Source organism: Pleurodeles waltl, chromosome 4_1, assembly GCF_031143425.1.
Source record: "Pleurodeles waltl isolate 20211129_DDA chromosome 4_1, aPleWal1.hap1.20221129, whole genome shotgun sequence".
NCBI classification, from domain to species: domain Eukaryota; kingdom Metazoa; phylum Chordata; class Amphibia; order Caudata; family Salamandridae; genus Pleurodeles; species Pleurodeles waltl.
The window spans coordinates 771,061,312-771,084,613 of NC_090442.1; the positions used below are offsets into that span (position 1 = coordinate 771,061,312).

Consider the following 23,302-nt stretch of genomic DNA (forward strand, 5'->3'; position numbering starts at 1 on the left):
ATATGGACTTGCAGGCGGCCAGTGGGTTGGATGCTTCCCCTAACATTGGGTTTTGTTCTCCCCCTGGACCACAAACAGAAGGGTGTCTCTCCTTTGCCGTGGTAATAGTATGTGTGCGGAGGTATTGGATGTGCAACTGCCAACTATAGAAGTCGAAACCAATATGGTAACAGAGGATTTACAGCTGGGAAAATCTTTGTCAGAACCATTACTTCCATTTAATGAACCCTGTCTTGATACCCTTTTGAGCAGCTGGTGCCATCTGGCCACCTGTGAACAGAAGGTTGTTAGACGCCACGGCCGGCCAGAGGCCGGCGCCAGGCGAACCTGCCTTACTGAGAGTTTTGTGGCTCGAGATTCCACCAGTAGGGTGAGTTCTAGTTCTATCCCCATGTCTCCTGCTGAAAGCCAAAACATGTTGAGACATTAAAACAGTAGATGTTTTCCTTGGCCAGTCAGAAGCCCTCCGTTCAGTCAATGCTAGCTGGCTGCTGGGGATATATACCCATGCTTTATGGGACATGGTTGGCGAGAACTTACCAGCACTCCTCCAGGAATTTTGAGTCGGTTTGGCTCAAACCATCCAGGATGGCCAGGATGCTGCAAAATACATAGGGCCACATGTACATAGCATTTTGCACGTCGCAAACAGCGAATCGGGCTGTTTGCGACGTGCAAAATGCACTTTGGGATGTTAGACCCATTTTTGCGATTCGGTAAACTATTTACCGAATAGCAAAAAGGGTTTGCAAGCCGCAATTAAGGAGGGGTATTCCCTTCATAATTGCGAGTCGCAGTCCCATGTATGATTGTTTTGTGACCGCGAATGCGGTCGCAAAACAATCGCAGTTAGCACCAGTGTCAAACTGGTGCTAACCCATTTGCAAACGGTATTTTGCCAGTAAAAACATTTTTTAATTTTTTTGTGTTTGAAATGCATCTTGTTTTCCTACATTGTTTTAAAAAAACTGCTTTATTTAAAAGCAGTCACAAACATGGTGGTCTGCTGTCTCCAGCAGGCCACCATCCCTGTGAGGGGGTGGCCATTCCCAAGGGGGTCGCAAATTGCGAGCTACCTCATGAATATTCATTTGCGACCCCCTTATGAATTGCAAACAGTGTCATTGACATTGTTGAACATAAGGTTTTGCGACTCGCAATTTGCGAGTCGCAAAACCTGTGTTTCGTACATGTGGCTCATAATTCGGTCTGGACTGGACACTTCTGACTGCTTGAGCAGTGCAGATAGCTCTAGTGGTGTGCTGGAATAAGATTTACAGGCTTCTTTTGGGCTGTGCAAGCCTTGTTAATGGACATGTCATTATACAGGACAGGAACATCAGATGTTGGATGATGACAATCATATATTGGACATGTTTCTATATATTTAATATGGAAGATGAAAATAGCTAAGGTTGCATAATTCTACTCAACTTGCTCTTTTGGTAAAATTGCTTCTCTGACTTTATTGCAGTTGATTGTATTTTGCACGTTTAAAAAAAATAAAAATAAAAAGCAGGAAAGAGAACTATCACTCCCAATTTTTAGACTGCTGCAGAGTTGGAAAGGTAATGAATTGTTTGCATGTAAAAAAAATTAAATAGGAAAATTTAGTAGTATGTTATAAATTGGGATTTTTTTTAAAAAAAATTTTTTAACATTGACAACAAATCTGTTGGGATGGGCGAGTAGTCTAACATGGCCAACTGATTAATTTTAAATACTGCATTAGAAACCAGGGAATAGAGGTGTCAGGTTAAATAGTGTTCCCTTTGGAATATTATATAATTGCACTTTAACATATTAGAATTGAAAGCTAGAATACACTTGAATTATTGTTTTTAGTGCAGTGTTGTTTTTATCTACTTGTTTCTTTTTATGTTTGTTTCTTTTTCTAAAAAACCGAAGGTATTTCTCCTGGAATTTTAAAATAACATATACTTGTGTTTGCCTGACTGGCATAATGGCAAACAAACATAAATTGACATGCTATTCAATGGGTCTTTCCTGTCCAGCAAAAAGGTAGATTTAGCTTTGTAACGTTTCAAAGAAAGCTAGGCCAACTGCACATTCATTAGGCTTTTCTACCTCTGTGAGACAGTATAGTCAGCAGTTTTGCCCTTTTTTAGGCTATGCCAGAGGGTTGGTATACCACTCATGATAATGTCCTCTGTCCCAGCAACAGGTACCCCAGTCCTGTCCGAGATGTGGACCAGGCAGGCCATGTCCAGGCCACCAAGCATATCAGACACCCCAGTCCCCTCTCCCCTTCGACATCAGCCTCTAAACTGCTTTAGTTTGCCCTTAGTGGCCCCTGTTGGAAGCAGGATCAGACATTTCCTCCAAAGATGGCAGACTTTCAAATCTGACAGATGGGTGCTCCAGATGATTCAACTGGGCTGTGCCCTCCCATTCCTTTTCGACCTGCCTCATCTTCAGTCCACATCAGAATGTCTTTCTGTGGAACACCGTGGTCCAGGAAATGCAGGCTTATTTGAACAAAGGAGTCCTAGAGATGTCCCAGGTGAGGAAATATGGACTGGTTGGTACTCCCACTATTTCTTCGTGCCGAAGAAGGATTGAAGCCTTTATCCTGTTTTGTGGAGGGACACATTCAAGAAACTCATGCTGGCCCAAGTTCTGTCTGGATTGTGGCTCTGGATTTGCAGGATACCTTCTTCCATGTACCCTTCCTGCAGCCTCACTGGTGCTACTTGCAGTGGATCAGGAGTATTTGCAATTTGCCGTCCTCCCCTTCAGCCTCACCATTGGCCCTCGGATGTTTGCGAAGGTGATGGCAGTGGTCACAGCACATCTTCAGAGCTTGGGGGTTCCAGAGTTCCCTTATCTCAATGACTGGGTGTTAGAATGTTGGCTCACCATTGTTAGTCATAGACCACTCCTGATGACTGTGACCATCCTGACATATTTGGTGTTAATGATCAATGTACAGAAGTTGCCTGACTTGAACAGATGCTGCTCTGCAATGGAGCCATCCTGGATAGGTTGCACTTTTGGGCCTTCACACCACCACAAGTATATGATCCTTATGTTTCAGCCTCTGTGAGAGTGACTCTGAGGTTTCTTAGTCTCTAGGCATCGTGCATCCTGCTTACTGACTATGCCAGGTGGCTAATACAAACTCTGCAATGGAACCTGACGTCCCAGAGGGCCAAGCACCAGGGTAACCAGTCAGATTCCATTCTGATTTTGGAGGGGACTGCAAAAGATCTGCAGTGGCTGTTCAACTGCAGTTGGACGTGCAGCCAACTCTCCCTAGCCAACCCATAGCTGATAGTGGTGAAAGATGTGTTAATGCTCGAAAGGGAAGTTCATCTGGGAGAGGTGGAGATTAGTGAACTCTGGTCTATCGCGGAGAGACATTTTTACATCGACCGGTTGAAGCTGCAGTCAATCCAACTCCAGAGCTCCAGTCGCGTGGCTGTTCATCAAAATGAGTCTGGTCCAGGTCCTCAAGGACTACACAGAACAATGTGGTACTGCAACAAGCAAGACGGAGTGGGGGCGTGCTTCCTGTGCCAGGAGGCAGGTCATCTTTGGAGCTGGCTGGAGTACCAGGCATTTTCTTGTTTGAACCACCTAGCAGAATTTTTGAATGGCAGGGCAGACTAACTCAGCTGGAGGTGCCTGGTGGATCATGAACAGCTGTTATACCTTCAGATGGGATAGAACGTCTTCCAGCAATGAGGAGAAACTTGTCTAGATCTTTTTGCCACCGCCAAGAATGTTCAAAGTCAAAACAATGGTTCGCTGAAGTTTCTAAGAAGGCTCTCTCTCAGAGATGCATTCTGGATAGAGTAGAGCACTGGACTCCTGTTCACTTTTCAGCTGATGCCTCTGATGCCCAGAGGTCTGAAGATCAGGAACGGGGGGCCCCCTTCTTCCTAGTATTTTCAGGTTGGGCAAGGAGAGTGGTACACAGAAGGTCTGGACATGAGCATCCGTCCTCCAATCAGACTACAGCTTCCAGAGGATCTCCTTTTGCAACAAGGCAGGGCTTTGTACAGAAGCCTATGCAATCTACAGCTCCATGTGCATATACTGTTTAGCGGCAGTTGATTACATTCAACCTTCCTTCCAAGGTTGTGAATGGCATCCTTGCTGCATGGCACCCTTTTGCAAAGTCGGTCTATGCCAGGGGCTAGGACAACTTGTAGCCTGCTCTGACAACCACAGGCCTGACCCGTTACAGGCTAAGGTGTCGGATGTCTTGTTATTTGTTTTATCCCTCACCCAACAAGGACTTGCTGTGGGCGTCAGTAAAGGGCATTTGCTGGCCCTTTTACATTTACCGAATCAACCATCCTTGTTCAAATCACCTGTTGTGATGAGATTTCTGAGAGGTTTGATTCACCTCTAAACCCTTTGTGATGCCTCCGTGGGATATTATTTTGGTCCTCATTTTCTTCATTTGCACCCCATTCAAACCCTTCACAGTTGCCTACTAAGCCTCCTGACTCTGAACATGGTGTTTCAGGTCATAGTGACTTCGGCTTGTCATGTGAGTGAACTAGCACTCATAGTGCACCTTCCACTCAGCACCTTTTTCCCCAAAGTGGTGCTGAGGATATAAGCAGCCTTTTTACCTAAAGTGGCTACTTCTTTTCGCATTGAGCAACCCATCACTCTTCAAACGTTCTTTGCCCCACCTTGCCACTCGAAAGAGGGGAAGAAATTCCATCAGCTGAACCCTAAAAGAGCTTTAAACTTTTTCATCGATCACACCAAAGACTGTTGCATCAGCTCTTTGTGGGGTTCTCTGAGGGGAAAGAAAGGCAGGTCAGTGTAGAAAAGGACTTTTTCAAGGTAGGTAAACCTCTGTATCAAGGCCTACTGTGCACTGTTCAAGAAGTAGCCTCTGGAGGTTTAAAGGCCCATTCAATCAGAGCCATGGCTCCTAATGCTGCGCTGACACATGGAGTGCCTGTCATTGACATCTGTCAGGTCGCAACAAGGGCATGGGTGCACACAGTTGTGAAGCTTGACTGCTTTAACAGCCAAGCATTTTAACTGTTTAGTGCTGTAGGGTGTTTTGGTCTGAGCCGTTCCACAAACCACGACCTTAGGAGGTACTGCTTTGGTATTTATTCTAAAAGTGAGTATTCTGCAGTGAGAAGCATCCATCAGAAGAACTGGTTACGTACCTTTGGGTATGTTCCTTTTGGTGGATACTCATCTAACTGTGCATTCCTTACTCTACTCCTACTTCCCCATTCTATGGACTGGTCTCTTTTTATCTCTATGGGTTCCAAGCTAGAGATCAGCACACTGGTACCTCTGATTATAGTTGGACTCCGCATTGAAAGGTGTAGACTGAGTTCAGAAAGAAACTGAAATCGGCACACAGGGGGTAGGGGTTATATGAGACTTCATCGGAACAAAGTGAATGCATAGCCGCACAGCTCTCTAAATCGTCCAGATGCACTTGGGCATATTCTAAAGGTGAGGAATCTGCGATTAGATAGAGTATCTTCCAGAAAGAGCGTTCCTGAAGGTGAGTAACTTGTACTCTGATTCATGAATTGACTAGCGGAGATTAATGGTTTTGGCCACATAGAGAAATACCATGTTCCGTGGTGATATTGATCACGTGGAACCTTTGGGTGGGGGGGGGGGGGACGTGGGAGTAAAGGGGAGTTAGTACTGAGTTTCAATGACTGAAACGTGGATTTGACTAGCTCAACCATATTTTCATATACCAGCATGTTTGTTCAGAACTTATCCATCTGACACCCATGCTTGTTATACCACTCAGTGAGTGGGAGTTCATGTGTGGTGCAAAAGGACAATTTAAAAGCATGCAGAGATTTAATGAGCTCAGCCCAGTAAGTGAAGAGTACCTTTTTATCCCACTAATCATTACAAATTCAAGGCACTTTCAGCCTGTGGTAGATCAGTACTTTGTCAGACAAGCCATGTTGTACTTCTGTTGGACTAGCTCATATTGTCCAAGGAGCAGGTGGTGTTTTGTAGACTTGACCAGATTACCATCTAGAAGGTCAGTCCTTCTACAATACAGAAAATGGAAGAGAGCAAACAAGCTAAGGCAGTGGTGGTAAATCGGAAATGTAATCTGTTGTCTGAGAGAACTCGACTGCAGGAGCTGGACCAAAGGAGCATGTTGAGTCTGTCCAGAGCCCTCAAGCACGTTCACCAATTGCTGTCTGTCCTGTACATGTGTTATGTGGCTGGTAGCAACACAGTGTGCCATCCTGCAGAAAGTACATGCTGTCAGGGGCAGTGGCTGCCCCTTCTTAGTGCGGAGTTTTGATATATTCATATTCCTTCATTTTCTTCCTCTTTGGCCACTTTCAGAGAAAGTTGAAGTGCAAGACCATATTGTGTTAAATGGTGTACTGATACAAGTAGACAGGACGGTTTCAGTGACTTATAACATTAAATGCTAGTAATGTTTTTGTGAATGAAGGTGACCCAGAGGCTTGCTTCCAGTTGGTCTTGTTTGAAGCATAATGTGGTGCTAATTTCTACGGATACTTTGGTCCTTCACCCTAACCGGTCTTACGTACTTTACAGCAAACTTTGGACTTGATCCATGCATCTGCTTGGAGCCAAGGGGGCCCTTCTGGTGCTCGCTAAGGGAACACTTCTTGATTGCCACATTAAATTTAATTTGGGGACTACAAGAGAATGACGTATATTACTGGTGAAGCGAAATAGGACGCATGTTTACGACTCCCATCCTAGGAGGGAGACTGCTATCACACAGATATACGAACAAATTATTTGTGGCTGTCGTTCTTATGGGGTGCTTGTGAACAACACTATATATCAGTCCCCTCGCCAAAGACTTGGAAAATATATTCGCACAATTAAGGAAGCCTGATTGGGCCTTTTGAGAACATTCCTTGTTAGTGGACCTATTTGATAAGTCATGGATATTGTTTGGACTTTTAACAGTATTGGTGAATAAGCCTTGAAAAAGTCCATATCAGGATGAAACACGTGTCGGCTGGAGCCTCAGTTTTTGGGCCGAAGTATACATCTTTTGGTCCCTTTCCTCTTTAAATTGGACTATCTCAATTGTAATATACAGTGTTTTCAGTGGTGGATGCAATTGTGGTGCATCTTCATTGCATTATTGTTTATGCTCCGTTCCTACTTTATATCGTGTTGTTTTTGGATAAAATTTGTTTTATATAAAATATTGTTATGTATACTATGATAGGAGAACGTACACCCTCATCACTCATGTGAATCATTTTTTTCACAGGCTATAATTGACCGCTATACCTAAATATATTGTGTGCTCCATTATCTTTCTTTTCTCTAGACTACAAGAGAATACAGTATTGAATAGAACTCGTGGTTCCTTATTTGCAGCAAGATATTTGGGTGATGCTCCTATTTTAACCACACCAGAAACTTAGTGGTGGCTCAATTTATTCATAGAAAGTCCGTGCTGTCATTCGCTAGTCAGTGAATTTTATTATTATTTTCAGTTTTGAGAGGACCAGAATATCCTCTGTATGTTGATGTAAGTTTGACAACATGATAAATCGTCAAAATATGCTGCGGGCAAATAGCACTATTCTGTAACCCAGCTATGAGATGTTACAACCCTTGTGTTGTGCTGTGACCCTGTTACGATTACATTGTGTAATAAGGTGAAATCTAAGAGCAGCAGGTGATACTTGTGCTCTTAGGTGTCTGCCATCCCTACTGATGAATTCCCAATGCCTATCCTTCTGGTCCTTCACTGGTTGCTCATGGGTTTGCTCCAAAAATGGAAAAGTTGACTTTCATGCGCAGAACAGTTTGCTCTGGAATGTCTTTTTTGTCACATTGGTCTGAAAGTTATCCCTTCCAAGATGTTTAGAATCTGGAGTTTCCATCTTTCATACCAAATTCTCAACCATTCCCTGTCCATAGTTTTCTCTCATCCCTCATTAACAGGGATCAGAAGAAAGCCTGAGACACTTGTTGGGCAAATTACATGGATGTATACTGTAAAGGCCAGCCTACCCCTCCAAGGAAAGAGGACCTTAGCATATTTCTTGACTTGGCAATGTTGAAAGGCGAAGAGGAAGGTCTATGACAGCCAGACTTGAGAAATCTAGCGCATCTGGTCAGCGAGAAAACCCATCTATAGAATACTATGTAGTTGAAGCCCATTGCATCATGTGAATTTTTTGAGAGTCCTAGGGCATTATTTGGGCATGCCATCACATGGAACTCTTCTCTTTTTCAGCTCTGAGTCTGGCCCTCGTTGCAGTTCGCCTGTTGATACAGAAAGTAGTGATTCAGAGCCACCTCCTAAGCAAATTCAGGACAAGACCTGTAAGTATGAACAATGAGAAACAAGATAGTTGCATTAGTTGAACTGTTGGGTGGGACGGGGGCAAAGTCAGGTAAGGCATAGATTACCTTTTTAGAAATTAGAACATTTTTACAGTTTCTCACAAACCTGACTTATTATTTATTTTATTTATCTAATATGTTTTAGATTGTACTCTAAGCAAGATAACACTTTTGGTGCCAGGCCTTCCACCCCCAGTGCTAAGTCTTTTTTTGGGGGGGCTATTTGGGGTAGTTAACGCTTAGGGCTCTATAACTTTTTGTCCACACGAGCTATCCATGCTAAATTTGTGTCCTGTTTTCCTAACATCATGGGGATTCTAAAGGTGCCCAGGGTTTGTGGAGTCCCTTGAAGGGTCCCGTGAAAATAGGCAAAATATAGCAAACATTTTTTTTATTTTTATTTTTAATAGGGGGAAGTGCTTCAGATAAGTCTCTTCTTTTTCCCTAAAAATGGCATCCATAAACCGTTTGCTTTATTAAAGTCACCATCTTCCCAGCTTTCAGGAACATGCAGAGCTGAATAGAAAAAAAAACAACTAATTTTGTACCACAGTTTAGGGATTTTTATAAGAGGTAGCTTATTTTCCCTATTTTTGGTGCTCTGAAACCCATGGGTGAACCAGAAAAGCTATAGATTTCTGAAAAGGAGACATACTTCTGAATTCAGCAAGGGGTAATATGTGTAGATCCTTCAAGGTTGTCATAAGGAAAATAACTCTTGAAATAAAGAAATATTGAAAACAAGTAGTTAAAAACAGGCATTTGTGTCAACATTTTCATTTGTAACTTTTTGTCACAATGTCCGATTTACAAAAGCAACATACCATTACGTCCGTTAGACACTTCTAGTTGCGGAGATGTATATGGGGTTTGAAAGTTCACCAAGAACCCGAGATACCCAGAGCAAACAACTAAGCTGCACCATACAATATATTTTCAGTAAGTACTGAGTATAGACTAGTTCGTATAGCGAAATAGGCAGAGTGAAAAATGGTTATCAAGGAAACTTATGTATTTCTGAAATCGGCACAAGATATAGAGTTTAGGAGCAGTGCTTATTTCTACATTTCTGAATTTGTGGGTACCCCGTACCAGCATATGATTAGGAGGGTATTTTTCAAAATGTCATATTTCTTATACACTGGCTTACATTTGAAAGGCACAAATGCAGCGAAATCCAATTGGTAATAACAAATGTTCTACGATTCTATGCTCCTACAAGTCTCCCGATATAAACAGCCCCTCACTTGTGTGGGTAGACCTAGTGCCTGTGACAGGAAACAGCCCAAAATGCAACATGCAAGTAGCACATTTTTCCAGTGTGGGCAGCTCTAGATTTTGGACCCTAGTTCAGCTGACACCTAGGGAAACCTATCCAACCTGTACATTTTTTAAAACGTCTAGGCAGCCCCCACCCCTCTATTTTTTTTTAACTCCCTGACATCTAGTAGGCTCCACTCCCCGGGGCAGATCTGGGGTAATTACCCCACAGGTGGGAGTCTCCACTGTATTGTCAACTAATGTCTGTGATCATCTCACAGAAAAAAAACTGCCAGCATTTTCATTTTCTTTTCAAAGGAACTTTTTCAGGGCGGTAATAAGTATCACACTGAAAACATTATTCTGTTTGAAAAACAGATATAAAAATAATGTATCTATGTAATCATCAAACCTCACTTTACTTAATACATTTAGTGGTTACAAATATTTGCCATATGACCACATAGATTAAATTAAACCACTCCATATTGATTAATGCCATGTCTCACTCATGCAGCCCTTTGGAAAGAAATCTGTTGTCTTGCATTATGAATATACAAGATTATAACTATGCCATCCTTGTTGCATTCTGCATACAATTGTTTTTAAATAAATTATTCCAACCTAATTTCAATAATATCCCTCCGTATAGTATTTCTAACTATCTGTTTGATGGCATATGTGGCTGTAAATTCACATGTTCTAAATGTTTTTCATACTCCTGCCATCTAGTGTTGGATCTGGATGTGTGCACATCGGTTTTTTTTTTCCAAAGAAGCCTTTTGAGTCACGTGGACGATTCCTCTTAGTGATGATGCGTATGGCCATTGACTCCATTATTAGATTTTGTTTCTGTAGTCTGGTTTGGTCATGTGTGCCTGCACTCCGGGTCAAGACTGTTTCAGGCTTCTTTTGGGTTGCGCTTCACCCTCACCGGTATTGTTTTTGAATGCTTAACCCATCTTGCGTATTGACTTTCTGAAAACTATTGCTTGTTGGGTCGACACGCTTTATCAGAAGCTCTTCGAGCCTCGCCCTTGGGTGACTACATTTCCATCACCTCAGACTTCATCAGAGAATGCCCTGCCTGAACTGCCATGCCAAATATCCCCAGACCAATTTCCATCCAGTCTGCAACCTGTGTTTGTCTATGGATCACAGGAAGAAGGCCTGCTGCTCCTTTCTGTCTAAGAAGGCTATCCGAGACCTCTGGGCATGTCAAAAAGAAATACAAAGGAGAGACATCGAGGAAACTCCCGTCATCTTTGGCCCCCACGATGTCAAGGAAGAGGAACAAGAACTCCCGAGGCCTCTCTGGTGGAGGAAGAGGCGTTCTCCATTCAGGGCTCTGACCCTGAGCTTGAAATCGACCTCAAGAGGCAGGATGTTTCATTGGGACAAAGTACCAAGCGTACAGAAGTCCCTGTTTCTTAACCCAAAAAATATTAAGTTTCCATTGAACAAATGTCTCCCGGGCTACACTGCCAGCAGGCCGTGGTCGGCACCGAAAAATTTATTTGGACGCCCCACCCGCGGGCTCGGTGCCAAAACATCAGCCGAAATCCTCAAAGTCAACCACTTCAACACCGACGCACCCTTCCATTGCTCCATCTTCGGCACCGACCACTTGGGCACCAAAACACAAATTAATCTCGGCTCCAAAGCCTGTAGGAGAAACACGATGCCCCCCAGATGCAAATCCACATACAGCCTCAAGCGGGGCGCTTTCTGACCAAACCTTTGGTCACCACTCCACCATCATCCAAGCACCAACTTTCCTTCAGTAAAGCCATTGATCTGCTGGTGCCATTGAAAAAGAAGAAATCGGACAGGGCCACCAGCTCTTTACCACCTCCTTCACCTTCTTCTCCACCACCTCCACCTCTCCCACCTCTCCCTTCACCCTCTCCACCATACTCTGAGTGATCCCTTGTATATCACACCTCAAGGGTCCCCACACTCTATTTTAGTTGGGCATGGGACAGAGGATGATACATATGGTACCACACCCGACTCCTGCTCCTTGGATGCCATGTGTCATTGACCCTCAAGGGGACACTGATTCTGATTTATACCCTGCTAGACCTTCTCCCCTGATGACTCCACATTGTATCAGGTGATTATTGGGAAGGCTGCTAAATACCATAGCATTCAACTACATAAAGAGCCTCTGAATGATGATTTCCTTTTCAAGACTCTCTACAACACATAGGGCAAACCAGTATCTCCCTATGCTTAAAAGTATGCTATGGCATATAGGGGATATTTTCATAGACCCTGCTTGAGCTGGGATCATCACTCCCAAGGTCGACAAGAAGTGCAAGTAATCTCCATCCGACTCTATTTACATCGGGGGAAAATGCGACCTGACTCACTAGTCGTTACCAACACTCGTAAGAGGGCTAATTCCCAGGCTGCCAGTGATGTTCCACCTCCTGGCAACGAGAGCAAACTATTTGATGTCTCTGGTAAGAGGGTAGCAGCGCAGTCCGCCAATCATTGGTGTATTGTTAATTCTATGGAGGTTGCTGGCACGATATAACTGTGCTCAGTGGGACGAAATGGAGGAACTCCTCCAATTCCTTCCAGAGGAGCACACAAATAGATTCCACTTCTCCAGCAAGGCGACTTCCTCTCAGCCCTATACTTAAAAGATGCCTACTTTCACATTCCCATACATCCAGCAGATTTGTGATAGCAGGCAATCATTTCCAATTCAAAGTCCTTCCATTCGGGTTGATTACTGCACCTCAGGTATTCACCAAATATCTAGCAGTAGTAGCAGCACAATTATGCAGACAAAACATCCATGTTTTCCTGAATCTCGACGACTGGCTTATCAATGCCAGCACTCTCTCTATGTCAACAACAAACTCCAACTACAATAGATCTGCTCCATTAACTAGACTTCACCATCAATTTCCAAAAATCTAATCTTCAGCCAATACAGATTCATCCGTACCTGGCTATTCTAACCACACAAGTGGGATTAGCCTATCCCAAGACAGCAAGAACACAACATTTCTAAATGCTACTACCATCTTTTCAAGCCAATCAACAAGTGACAGTCAGAACTGTCATGCGCCTACTGGGTATGATTGCCTAATACATTGCCACAGTGGCACATGCAGCACTGCACATGTGTTTGCTGCAGGAATGCCTAGCACACAACAGTGGTTTCAGTCACAGGGTCGATTAGAGGATCAAATGTTGCTCTACAGCCTCATGCAGCGCTCTCTAAAGTGGTGGGACACGAACAACCTGTTAAAAGGGCGACACTTCCTCAACCCTGTTTCCCACATCATCCTGACAATGAACGCATCACAGACAAGCTGGGGTGCCCATTTACTGATTCTCGCAGTCCAAGGTCTCTTGGACACCAAAGTCTCGACATCAACTACCTAGAGCTTCAAGCCCTTCACCTAGTGTTGAAAGCATTCACACCTCACCTGATCGGCAAGGATGTCTTAGTCCAGACAGACAATGACAACCACGTGCTATCATCAAAAAGAAGGGGACACCATCTCTACAGTTATCGTGCCTATCTCAGACCATTTGATATTGGGCTCTCCATTACAGTGTTCATCTATTTGTGGAACACTTTCCGGGAACATACAACAATATTGTTGACCTCAGCAGGATGTGGCAACAAGCCCACTAGTGGGAACTCCATCCCCAAGTCCTACTCCCAAGAGTGGGGATTTCCACAAATAGGCGTAATCAGCATAAGAAACCAGCAACAACCCATAGGAACACACAATCTCTGACTTGGGGTACATATAAAGATTGAACAGTGTGGGGCTTAAAGAAGACACCCTGAGGTACCCACAGTTCAGATAAAGACTTTTGGAGAAACAGGACGGATCAAGTACCTGAAAGGTACAATTCTCCAAAAAAGAGGTAAGCCATTTTAGTGCTGTGCCATCGATACCTGTATTTGATGTTCTCGGAATAAGGGTAGCATGGTCTGCAGTATCGAAGGCTGAACTGAGATCTAAGAAGATAATGGCAGCCGAGCTTCCTTGATCCAGATGACGTCTCAGTTCTTCCACCACTGCTAGCAAAGCTGTTTCTGTGCTGAGGTCTGCACCCCATTTGAGTGGGGTGGAGAACATCGTAGGCTTCAAGGAATGCAAAGGAATGTTTATTAACATGCTTTTCCAGGAGCTTAGACACTCCTGGTAGCAAAGAGATTGGCCTGTAATTATTCAACGAGGGGTCATGATTTATTTTTTTTTATTTTTTTAAATAATGGTTTGACTACCGCATGCTTCAATTTGGAAGGGACCTGCCCATTATTGAAAGATAAATTTAGCAGGTCAGTTAAGATGAGAGCAATTCTTTCCGACCCTTGGCAAAGAATATGGAGAGGTGCAGGATGTAATAGAGATCCAGATTTTACTTCCTGCAGGAGGTCTATCAGGGTTTCAACAGTGAGATCAGGGAAGGTGTAGGAAGTTGGCTCTGTATATACTATCTCAAAGTAAGAGATAGTGTGCACAGAGTCCAAGGGGTTCCCCTTACAGGTTGATAGTGGCAAAATTAGATAATTCTAATGCTCTATTTTGTGGCAGTGTGGTCGAACAGTAGGCTTATCACAGGGTAGTGTTAAGCATTTGTTGTACACACACAGGAAATAAATGAGGAACACACACTCAAAGACTTAACTCCAGGCCAATAGTTTTTATATAGAAAAATATTTTCTTTATTTTAGAACCACAAGATTCAAGATTTGAAGTAAAATGCAAGGTACTCCACACAGGTAAGTAAGGAACTTTGAATTAGAGCAGTAACATACACAGTTTAGGTTAAAATGGCAATAAGCTATTTTAAAAGTGGACACAGTGCAAAAATCAACAGTTCCTTGGGGTAGTAAGTAAGGTTAAGTTTCTGAGGTAAGTAAAGCACTTACAAGTTCAGTTTCCTGGGCATAGGCAGCCCACCGTCGGGGGTTCAAGGCAACCCCAAAGTCACCGCACCAGCAACACAGGGCAGGTCAGGTGCAGAGGTCAAAGGAGGGCCCAAAACACATAGGTGCCTAGGAAGAACAGGGGTGCTCTGGACCTGTCTGCTTATAGGAATCAATGGAGGGACCCGGGGGTCACTAGCGGTACAGGCAGGACACAGGGGGGTTTCTTGAGCCAGCCACTGACTGGGCTAGGCAAAGGGTAGCCTGGTGGTCACTCCTGAACTGGAGTTCTCTTCCTTATGGTCCTGGGGGCTGCGGGTGCAGTGATTGGTCCAGGTGTCAGGTTCTTTGTTCCAGGCAGTCGTGATTCAGTGGGAGCTTCTGGATCCTTTCTGCATGCGTCGCTGTGGGGGTGCAGAGGGGTCGTCTCAGGTTACTCACGAGGTCGCAGTCACCTGGGAGCCCTCCCTGCAGTGTTGGTTCTCTGGAGCTCGAGCCGGGGGTGTCTGGTGCAGTGTGTGAAGTCTCACGCTTCCGGCGGGAAAAGTGAAGTCTTTGAAAGTTGCAAAGTTGTTGCTGTCTTTGAACAGTGCCGCTGTTCTCAGGAGTTTCTTGGTCCTTCGGTTCAGAGCAGTCCTCTGAGGCTTCTGAGGTCGCTGGTCCCTGTCGGATGCGTTGCTGTGCAGGTTCTTTGAGTCTGGAGACAGGCAGGTACGGCTGGGGCCAAGTCAGTTGTCTCCGTCGTCTCTGCAGGGCTTTCAGGTCAGCAGTCCTTCATGTTGTAGGTTGCAGGAATCTGATGTTCTGGGGTGCCACTAAATACTAGATTTAGGGGTGTGTTTAGGTCAGGAAGGCAGTAGCCAATGGCTACTGTCCTGGAGAGTGGCTACAACCTGAAGGGAGGGGGGCACATCCCTAGGCCTATTGGGGGAATCCTCCAATCTCAAGATAGAGGATTTCTACAGGCAGGGGTCACCTCAGCTCAGGACACCTGAGGGGCTGTCCTGACTGGTGGGTGACTCCTCCTGGTTTTCCTCATTATCTCCTGCAGCCTTGCCACCAAACGTGGGGGCAGTGGTCGGAGGGGCGGGCATCTCCACTAGTTGGGATGCCCTGGGGCACTGTAACAAAAGGCATGAGCCTTTGAGGCTCACCGCCGGGTGTTACAGTTCCTGCAGGGGGAGGTGAGAAGCACCTCCACCCTGTACAGGCTTTGTTGCTTTCCACAGTGTGACAAAGGCACTCTCCCCATGTGGCCAGAAACTCGTCTGATTGTGTCAGGCTGGCAGAAACTGGTCAGCCTAGCACGAGGAGTCGAACTGGTATTGAGGGGGCATCTCTAAGATGCCCTCTCTGTGCATTTTACAACAAGTCCCACACTGGTATCAGTGTGCATTTATTGTCCTGAGAAGTTTGATACCAAACTTCCCAGATTTAATTGTAGCCATTATGGATCTGTGGAGTTTGTGTTTGACAATCTCCCAGACCATATACTCTTTATGGCTACCCTGCACTTACAATGTCTAAGGTTTTGCTTAGACATTGTAGGGGCATAGGGCTCATGCACACATGCCCTCACCTGTGGTATAGTGCACCCCGCCTTAGGGCTGTAAGGCCTGCTAGAGGGGTGACTTACCTCTGCCACAGGTAATGTGAGGTGGGCATGACACTCTGAGGGGAGTGCCATGTTGACTTAGTCTTTTTCTCCCCACCAGCACACACAAGCTGTGAGGCAGTGTGCATGTGCTGAGAGGGGTCCCTAGGATGGTATAATACATGCTGCAGCCCTTACAGACCTTCTCTGGCAACAGGGCCCTTGGTACCAAGGGTACCATTTACATGGACTTATCTGTGTTGCATGGCTGTGCCAATTGTGGGAACAAAGGTACAGTTTAGGGAAAGAACACTGGTGCTGGGACCTGGTTAGCAGGGTCCAAGCACACTTTCAATCATAACTGGCATCAATAAAAGGCAAAACGTTAGGGAAAGGCCAAGGAAGGCATTTCCTTACATGGAATAGCCATGCACTCTGAGCCATTAGAAGAAGATTTTTTATTTAATACTCTGTCTTCTACACATTTCAGGTACCAGTGCCTCCCAGTGTTACCAGGAATGGTTAAACACACAGACCAAATTTTTAGCGAGCCTGTAAAAGCTAGGATTATCACCCATAGAATTGATAAGTATAAGCCTGCACCTTCTGACCCAGATTACATCACTCACCAGGTCCCTCTAGACTCAGTGGTAATCAGTGCAGCAAGAAAGAGGGCAAATAGCCAGTCTTCAGGGGAAGCACCGCCTTCTGATAAGGAGAGAAGAAAATTTGATGCAGCAGGGAAAAGAGTTGCCAGACAGGCAGCAAATCAGTAGAGAATTGCAAATTCTCAGGCACTTCTAGCCAGGTATGATAGGGCTCATTGGGATGAAATGCAAGATATTATACAGCATCTCCCAAAAGAGCACCAGAAAAGGGCACAGCAAGTAGTAGAAGAGGGGCAAGCGATTAGCAATAATCAAATAAGATCTTCCCTCGATTCTGCTGATACTGCCTGCATGGAATGTAAACACTGCCATCACAATCAGAAGACACGCATGGCTGCGCTCCTCTGGTTTTAAACCAGAAATTCAACAGGCAGTACTTAATATGTCTTTTGATTAATAGCATCTCTTTGGCCCAGAAGTGGACACCACTGTTGAAAAACTGAGGAAGGACTGAGATACTGCGAAAGCAATGGGTGCCTTATACATTACCCCATATAGAGGCTCCTTTCCCAGACCACAGTTTCCAGGAGGTTTTAAGCCACAATCCTCAGAGGCTTCTACTTCCCAAACAAAGCAAGGAGAACAAACCCAGTATCAACGAGGTGGGTTTAGAGGATCCTATAGAGGTCAATATTTCAGACATAGAGGTAAATTCCAAACTTCTAAACAGACAACAACACAACCTAAACAGTGACTTCCTTCCCTCCCTTCCACTCCACACATCTCCTGTTTTTGAGGGGGGGGGGGCTACAACAATTCCACTCTCACTGGCAAAATATCACCACAGACAACTGGGTATTATCAATTATTCGCAATGGCTATTGCCTAGAATGAATCTCCACCCCTCCAAACATCCCACCACGATATCACAAATTGTCCCCCGAACATACAGTTCTGTTACAACAAGAAGTACAATCTCTACTATTAAAACAAGCAATAGAATTAGTTCCACATTCTCAACAAGGAACAGGAATATACTCACTATATTCCCTAATTCCCAAAAAAAGACGCCAGTCTTGTGCCCATATTAGACCTCAATCTATACATCCTGTCAGAGCATTTTCACATGGTAACTCTACAGGATGTTATTCCACTACTGCAAAAACAAGATTACATGACTGCTCTAGATCTCAAAGATGCGTATTTTCACATACCCGTCCATCCAGCTCACAGAAAGTACCTCAGGTTTGTCATTGCAGGAAAACATTACCAGTTCAAGGTGTTGCCATTTGGCACAACAACAGCTCCAAGAGTGTCTAGCAGTAATAGCTGTTTAATGGCATGTTGCAGATTCCTTACCTTAGAATTTCCCTTAGGCATCAGTCTGGATCTGGAGATTTTTCTTGAGCAGTACCCCTGCATGCTGTTATGTGGGGTTGATTGGCTCGGTCGTTGGCGTTGTGCGCGCTGGATGTGACGTTACAGGTCCTAAATAGGTGCCACCCTGGCGCATGACATCAGTTCTTTACTTTCAACGCCAGCCTAGCGCTGATCTGAAGAAGAGCTATCCCTCAGTCGTTTTTTTGCTGATCTTTTTTGATTTTTTGTCAAAAAGTTTTGAGTGTTGATACCCATGGTGTGTTGAGGATGTCTTCTTGTAAGACCAGGTTCAAGCCTTATGGATCCTGTCATTGGGCAGTGTCCATGACGGATCTGCACCTTGTGTGCCTGTGGTTTCTTGAGCGGGACCATGACCTGAAGTAAAGCTCCGAGTGCCGGGCCTTAAATCCGAAGTCTCATATGAGGCCATGCGCCTTATTTTTCGGCAGTCTGACCCGGCACACACACATAAAGAATAAATCCGAGACCAATTTAGAAAAATAACAATTCTTTTTGTATATGTTTCAAACCCAAGAAGTTTGTAATCGGGTAAGTAGACTGTAGGAGGCTGGCTCAGTATATGGTGTACACCTATAGGTGATGCACCCTGCACTGAGTTCAGGCAACCCTTAATGATAGTGTAAATGGTTTCTAATAACCAGAGCTCTCAAAAGGTAAATGTGGAGAGCAGCTAAGGCTTATCAGGGAGGGTGTAAAGCAATTGCAATAACCACAAAGTCAGTCAGTGATTTACACACAAGAAGGATCCACACCAGTACTAGAAAAATCTTTTTTTTCTAAAACACAGGCCACTAAACTAACTTTGAATGTCTCCTAACCAGAGATATGAGCACACAAAAACATACTTCAAAACAGGTAGGTAAAAGCATAAAATAACATGAGCCTCTATGGGTGGGGCCAAACCATATACTCAAAAAAATAGGATGAGAAAGTCACAACTAACCAGGACAGACACCCAAGGTTCTTAGGGGCTGTGGAAGTACTAAAACACCATAGGTAAGTAGCAAAGATTCTGCAGGGGATTGTGTGCAGAGCTGTTACCCCGGGTCAGGTACCCATTAGATAAAAAGGGGAAGTTGTGGTTAGAATGTTGGTGTTTCAGGACCCTTCCCAGAGGACCCTGAGTAAATTCATTGTGACAAGGGAGTCCCCCACTTGTGGATACCCAGGGAAGTGGAGTACCTACAGCAGGGGGCCCAGGTGCATGGGGTAAAGTTGTCGGAACCTCCCTTTGAAGTCAGTGGGGACCTAGGCTTTCCAGCTTCTGTTGTGAACTGTGGACCATGTCAGTGGAACCCAGGTGTGGATTCTGGACAAGGAGGGCCTGTGGAAAAAGGGAAGAGAGTCCAGAACACCCAGAGATGCCCAGCGGATGCAGTAGGGCAATACCCATCCTTCTTGTAGATTCCTTGCTGTTGGATAGTTGTCTTGGAGATGCAGCTGTGGCTTCCACGTGATGCAGACGGATTCCAGGAGTCATCCATGAGCAGTCCCATTCCAGTTGTTGATTTTCAGAGTGGTCAGTGACTAGCAGGATCATCAACAAGACTTAGTAAATGCAAGAGAAGAGATGTTAGCGGAGTTGCAGCCGGGGGGACCAGAAAGGTCCAAGAGACTCAACCTTTCCAGGTAAGTTAGGGACAGCCCTCGGCAAGAAGGAAAGCGAGCAGAAATTGATGGAGACCCCATGAGAACCCACTGGCTGCAGGTACAGAGTCATGAGGGGGCCTCAGCAGCACAAAGAAGGTGGATGCCCATGTCACTGGGTTGTTGGGAGGACGTTGCTGTTGGAGCTGTGTGATGCTGGAGCTTCTTGGATCTAGAAGGTCTTTGGACTGAAGAGCCAACAAGCCTTGGCAATGACAGACACGGTGCTCAGGGGTTCTGGCCAAGCAGCTTTTCTCAGATGTAAAGAAGACAGGTCAGACCCGGGAGAGCCATAGAACCACCACCTGTGTTGTCAGGGGAGCCCTTAAGTAACCCAGGAAGGGGTTGGACAACTTCTGCAGTGGCCCACCTTATGGAGTGGGGGCGGGGGGGGGTGGTTCTACACCAGACCCAAGTAATCCTTGTGGCTCTGGACTGGGCACGGAGAGTCTGTTATCCTGAGCTACTGAGCAAAGCCACTGATCCTCTTCTGTTGCAGCAGGAGGGGAAGGCTCTTCACTGGAACCTGTCCAGCCTCCGCCTTCTTGCATGGAGATTGCGTGGCACAGTTAATGGCTTTTGATCTTCTGCCCGAAGCAGCCATCCCTCCACTAAAAAGTTATTTGTCTGCAATCTCTGCTTTTTTGAGGTTGCCTGATCAACCACCTTGCCTACTTTTCCCCCAAATTCTTCTAAGGAATAGTGAGACTTCACCCCCTGGACCCAAAAGGTGTTGCCGTTCTGCCTTGATCATACAAAAGAGTTCAGAGTAGATGATCAACTCTATTGGTTATGTGGGTGAGAAGAAAGTTTGTGCAGTGCAGAAGAGAATCATCTTGGGTCATACTGTGCATCAAAATGTGCTGCATATTGGATAAGAAGCAACCCCCTGAGGGCTTGCGTATCCATTCTACCAGAGCTAAAGCGCAACCATTGCGTTAGCACACAGAGTTCCAGTCCTGGACATCTGTCAGGCAGCAATGTGGGCGTCCCCTCAGATGTTTACCAAATGCTAATGCCTTGACAGTCAGGTCCATAGGGATGAACCCTTTGCCTGTTTGGTCCTTCAGGACTTTCTGTTGTGACCTTGGTTGGTAGACCTGTCCGGGGAAGCTATTGCTTGGGTATCTAGTCTAAGGTAAGGAATCTGCAACTAGGTGTCTCTATCAGATGGTGAAGCTACTTACCTTCGGTAATGCCTGATCTGGTAGAGACAATATCTAGTTACAGATTTGTTAACGACCCACCCATCCTTTCCCTGCTGTGCAAACTGATTTCTGGGGACAGGTACTTTCCTTTGAGGGCCCTAGGTTTGACGTGCCAGTGGAATGTTCTTCCTGGCTCTGCGCTTTTGTTGTGGAAAGTTCAGAAAAGATGCCAGGTGGCCGCCTATCGTCCTATTCGGAGCAAATGCTACCGCCAATGGATGCGGAGACTATCAACTCCACCCAACGGTGCGCTGCTCAAGAAAAATCTCCAGATCCAGACTGACGCCTGGAGGAAAGTCTAAGGTAAGGAATATGTAACTAGATATTTAGTCTAACAGATAAGGTGTTACCGAAGGTAAGTAACTTGTCCTTTTGTGGCATGTACTGCTGTAGATTGAAATGCACCTACTCTCCTCCCCGGACACCTGTTGCCGTTGCAGTTCCTTTACCTTATCATTTGCCCGGACAGCTCTTTACTTACATTTACTTTACACTCTGTTGTCACCTGCCTGCGGGAAAACAATCTAGCAGTGGAGTTGATGCCCATGCACATTATCACCAAGAGGAGGAGTCACTCTTCCTCATGACTCGAAAGATTTCTTCAGAGGAAAAACAACTTGCACACGTCTGTACTCAACACTAGATAGCAGGAGTATGCAAAGCATGCAAATCTATAGTCCTACATGCCACAAACAGATACTTACTGGGTAAGTAAACTTTTCCTTACATGTTGAACAGGTCTTTGTAACCTACCTTTATTATCAATCATACTTTGAATCATTACTGACCCACAGTCCAGCCAAATCAGGTGGGTTGTTAGATATAGTAAAATAAAGCTTTGCAGCATTGGATCTCTTCTAGATTCACATGCTTTACATAATTCCCCTATCTAGTGGTTGGGTCTGGAAGCGTCTTTGTTTTCTTAAAACTCTTCCGAATTCGGTGATTGGAGCCGACATGAGTGGAGCTCCTGTTGACTACCACCGTAATCCCATACTGCCCATTCGTGTGTCCACTATGTAGTCTTTCTTCCCCTCCATTAAGTGCAGAGATGCACCAGAGAGCTCCCTACTGTTTTTGACAAAGGTTGTTGAGAAGTCCTCCAAGAGAGCAGTCGAGGGAGTAACTGGGATTGGCGCTCAATGCTCGAGACAGGTTTCCAGGGTTTTTGTCACGGGAGCAATATTCAGAGATTGGTTCTCACTTGAGTTGGAATCCCTGGGGTTCCTTCATGCACATTTATTATCATGAGCACGCTCTGCAAATTTCGTCCCAACTAATATTGAAAGTTTGCTCTGAATTACGAACACCCTATCTGTTTGTTCTTTCTCTCACGATACCATAAGTCACAGGACTTTTTCCAATGCTCGTAAACTCTGATATTCAGAATTGAGATCTTTCAGGCACATTGTGCAACTACAGATATGGAAGGCCTCTCAGAGTTGGAATGGAAGAGAAAGTGCTTTGTTCTTGAAGGTGGGTTTCTCCAATGGCGTGAAGGCAGATGAAGCTCAGGTGGAACACCAAGACCAGGGGGAAATTTGCTAAGGTTGGAGGACAAAGTAAGCAAAAGAGTCTAAACCCACAGTGTCACATGCTCGAAAGCCACTGGAGTTGTCCAAAGAAAAGACAGCCAAGCTAACTCTCAAGACACCAAAGCACAGGTTTCCGAATAAAATGATAGACCAACAGAGAACCAAGCCCTCAATGCTGAGAAACTCAGTCGAAGAAGCACACTAAGCTTCCTATACTACTTGGAAAGAAAAGCTCACTATTAAGGAAGGAGGATACGCTGGTAAGTGCTGTTTTAAATTCTGAGGACAATTGAGTGTTGAAAGTGAAGGAGGGATAAGCATCCTCAAAGGGAAAGATCCAAGGGGAACATAAAACCTACTATGTTGCTGAGGTCGAAAGAAGAGCACTAGAGGCAGAGATCCAGAACTTGCTGAAAAAAATCTTTTGAGGAAGCCGTAACATCTCTGAAGGAGGCATGACCTTTAGGGATTGAAAAGACTACACAGCAACTCCTCGTGTTAGAATAGGAAGACACACAATATAGTTCATGACACACACTTTGGGGCCAAGAGTATATTTTCAGTGCTGACAGCGAAGAAGATTGACAGCCCTGCCCAAAGAGAGTTTGTGATAAGATGTTGAGACAGCCTCACCTCAGAAGGAAGTTGAAATACGCCCCTCAACGCCATTCCCCTGTTTACCGTTGTGTTGTAAAAACTGCAGCTGATGCCTTTGGGGTTGAGTTGTAGGTAGATAAAGAAGAAAAGTGTTTCCTCCTCAAAACAATCAGCCTACTATATAAAAGAATCAATTCCTTCCT

The 23,302-nt window shown here is 44.9% G+C and overlaps 1 protein-coding gene across 2 annotated transcripts in view; it reads left to right on the forward strand.

Moving 5' to 3' along the window:
- The window catches only part of PPP6R2 (protein phosphatase 6 regulatory subunit 2), an 891,343-nt gene that overhangs the window by 624,340 nt on the left and 243,701 nt on the right, over nt 1-23,302 (forward strand). For both annotated transcript variants that reach the window (XM_069229423.1, XM_069229422.1), the window contains exon 21: nt 8,231-8,319. In XM_069229423.1, coding sequence (XP_069085524.1) covers nt 8,231-8,319 — 89 coding nt within the window. The remainder of the gene's footprint in view (nt 1-8,230; nt 8,320-23,302) is intronic.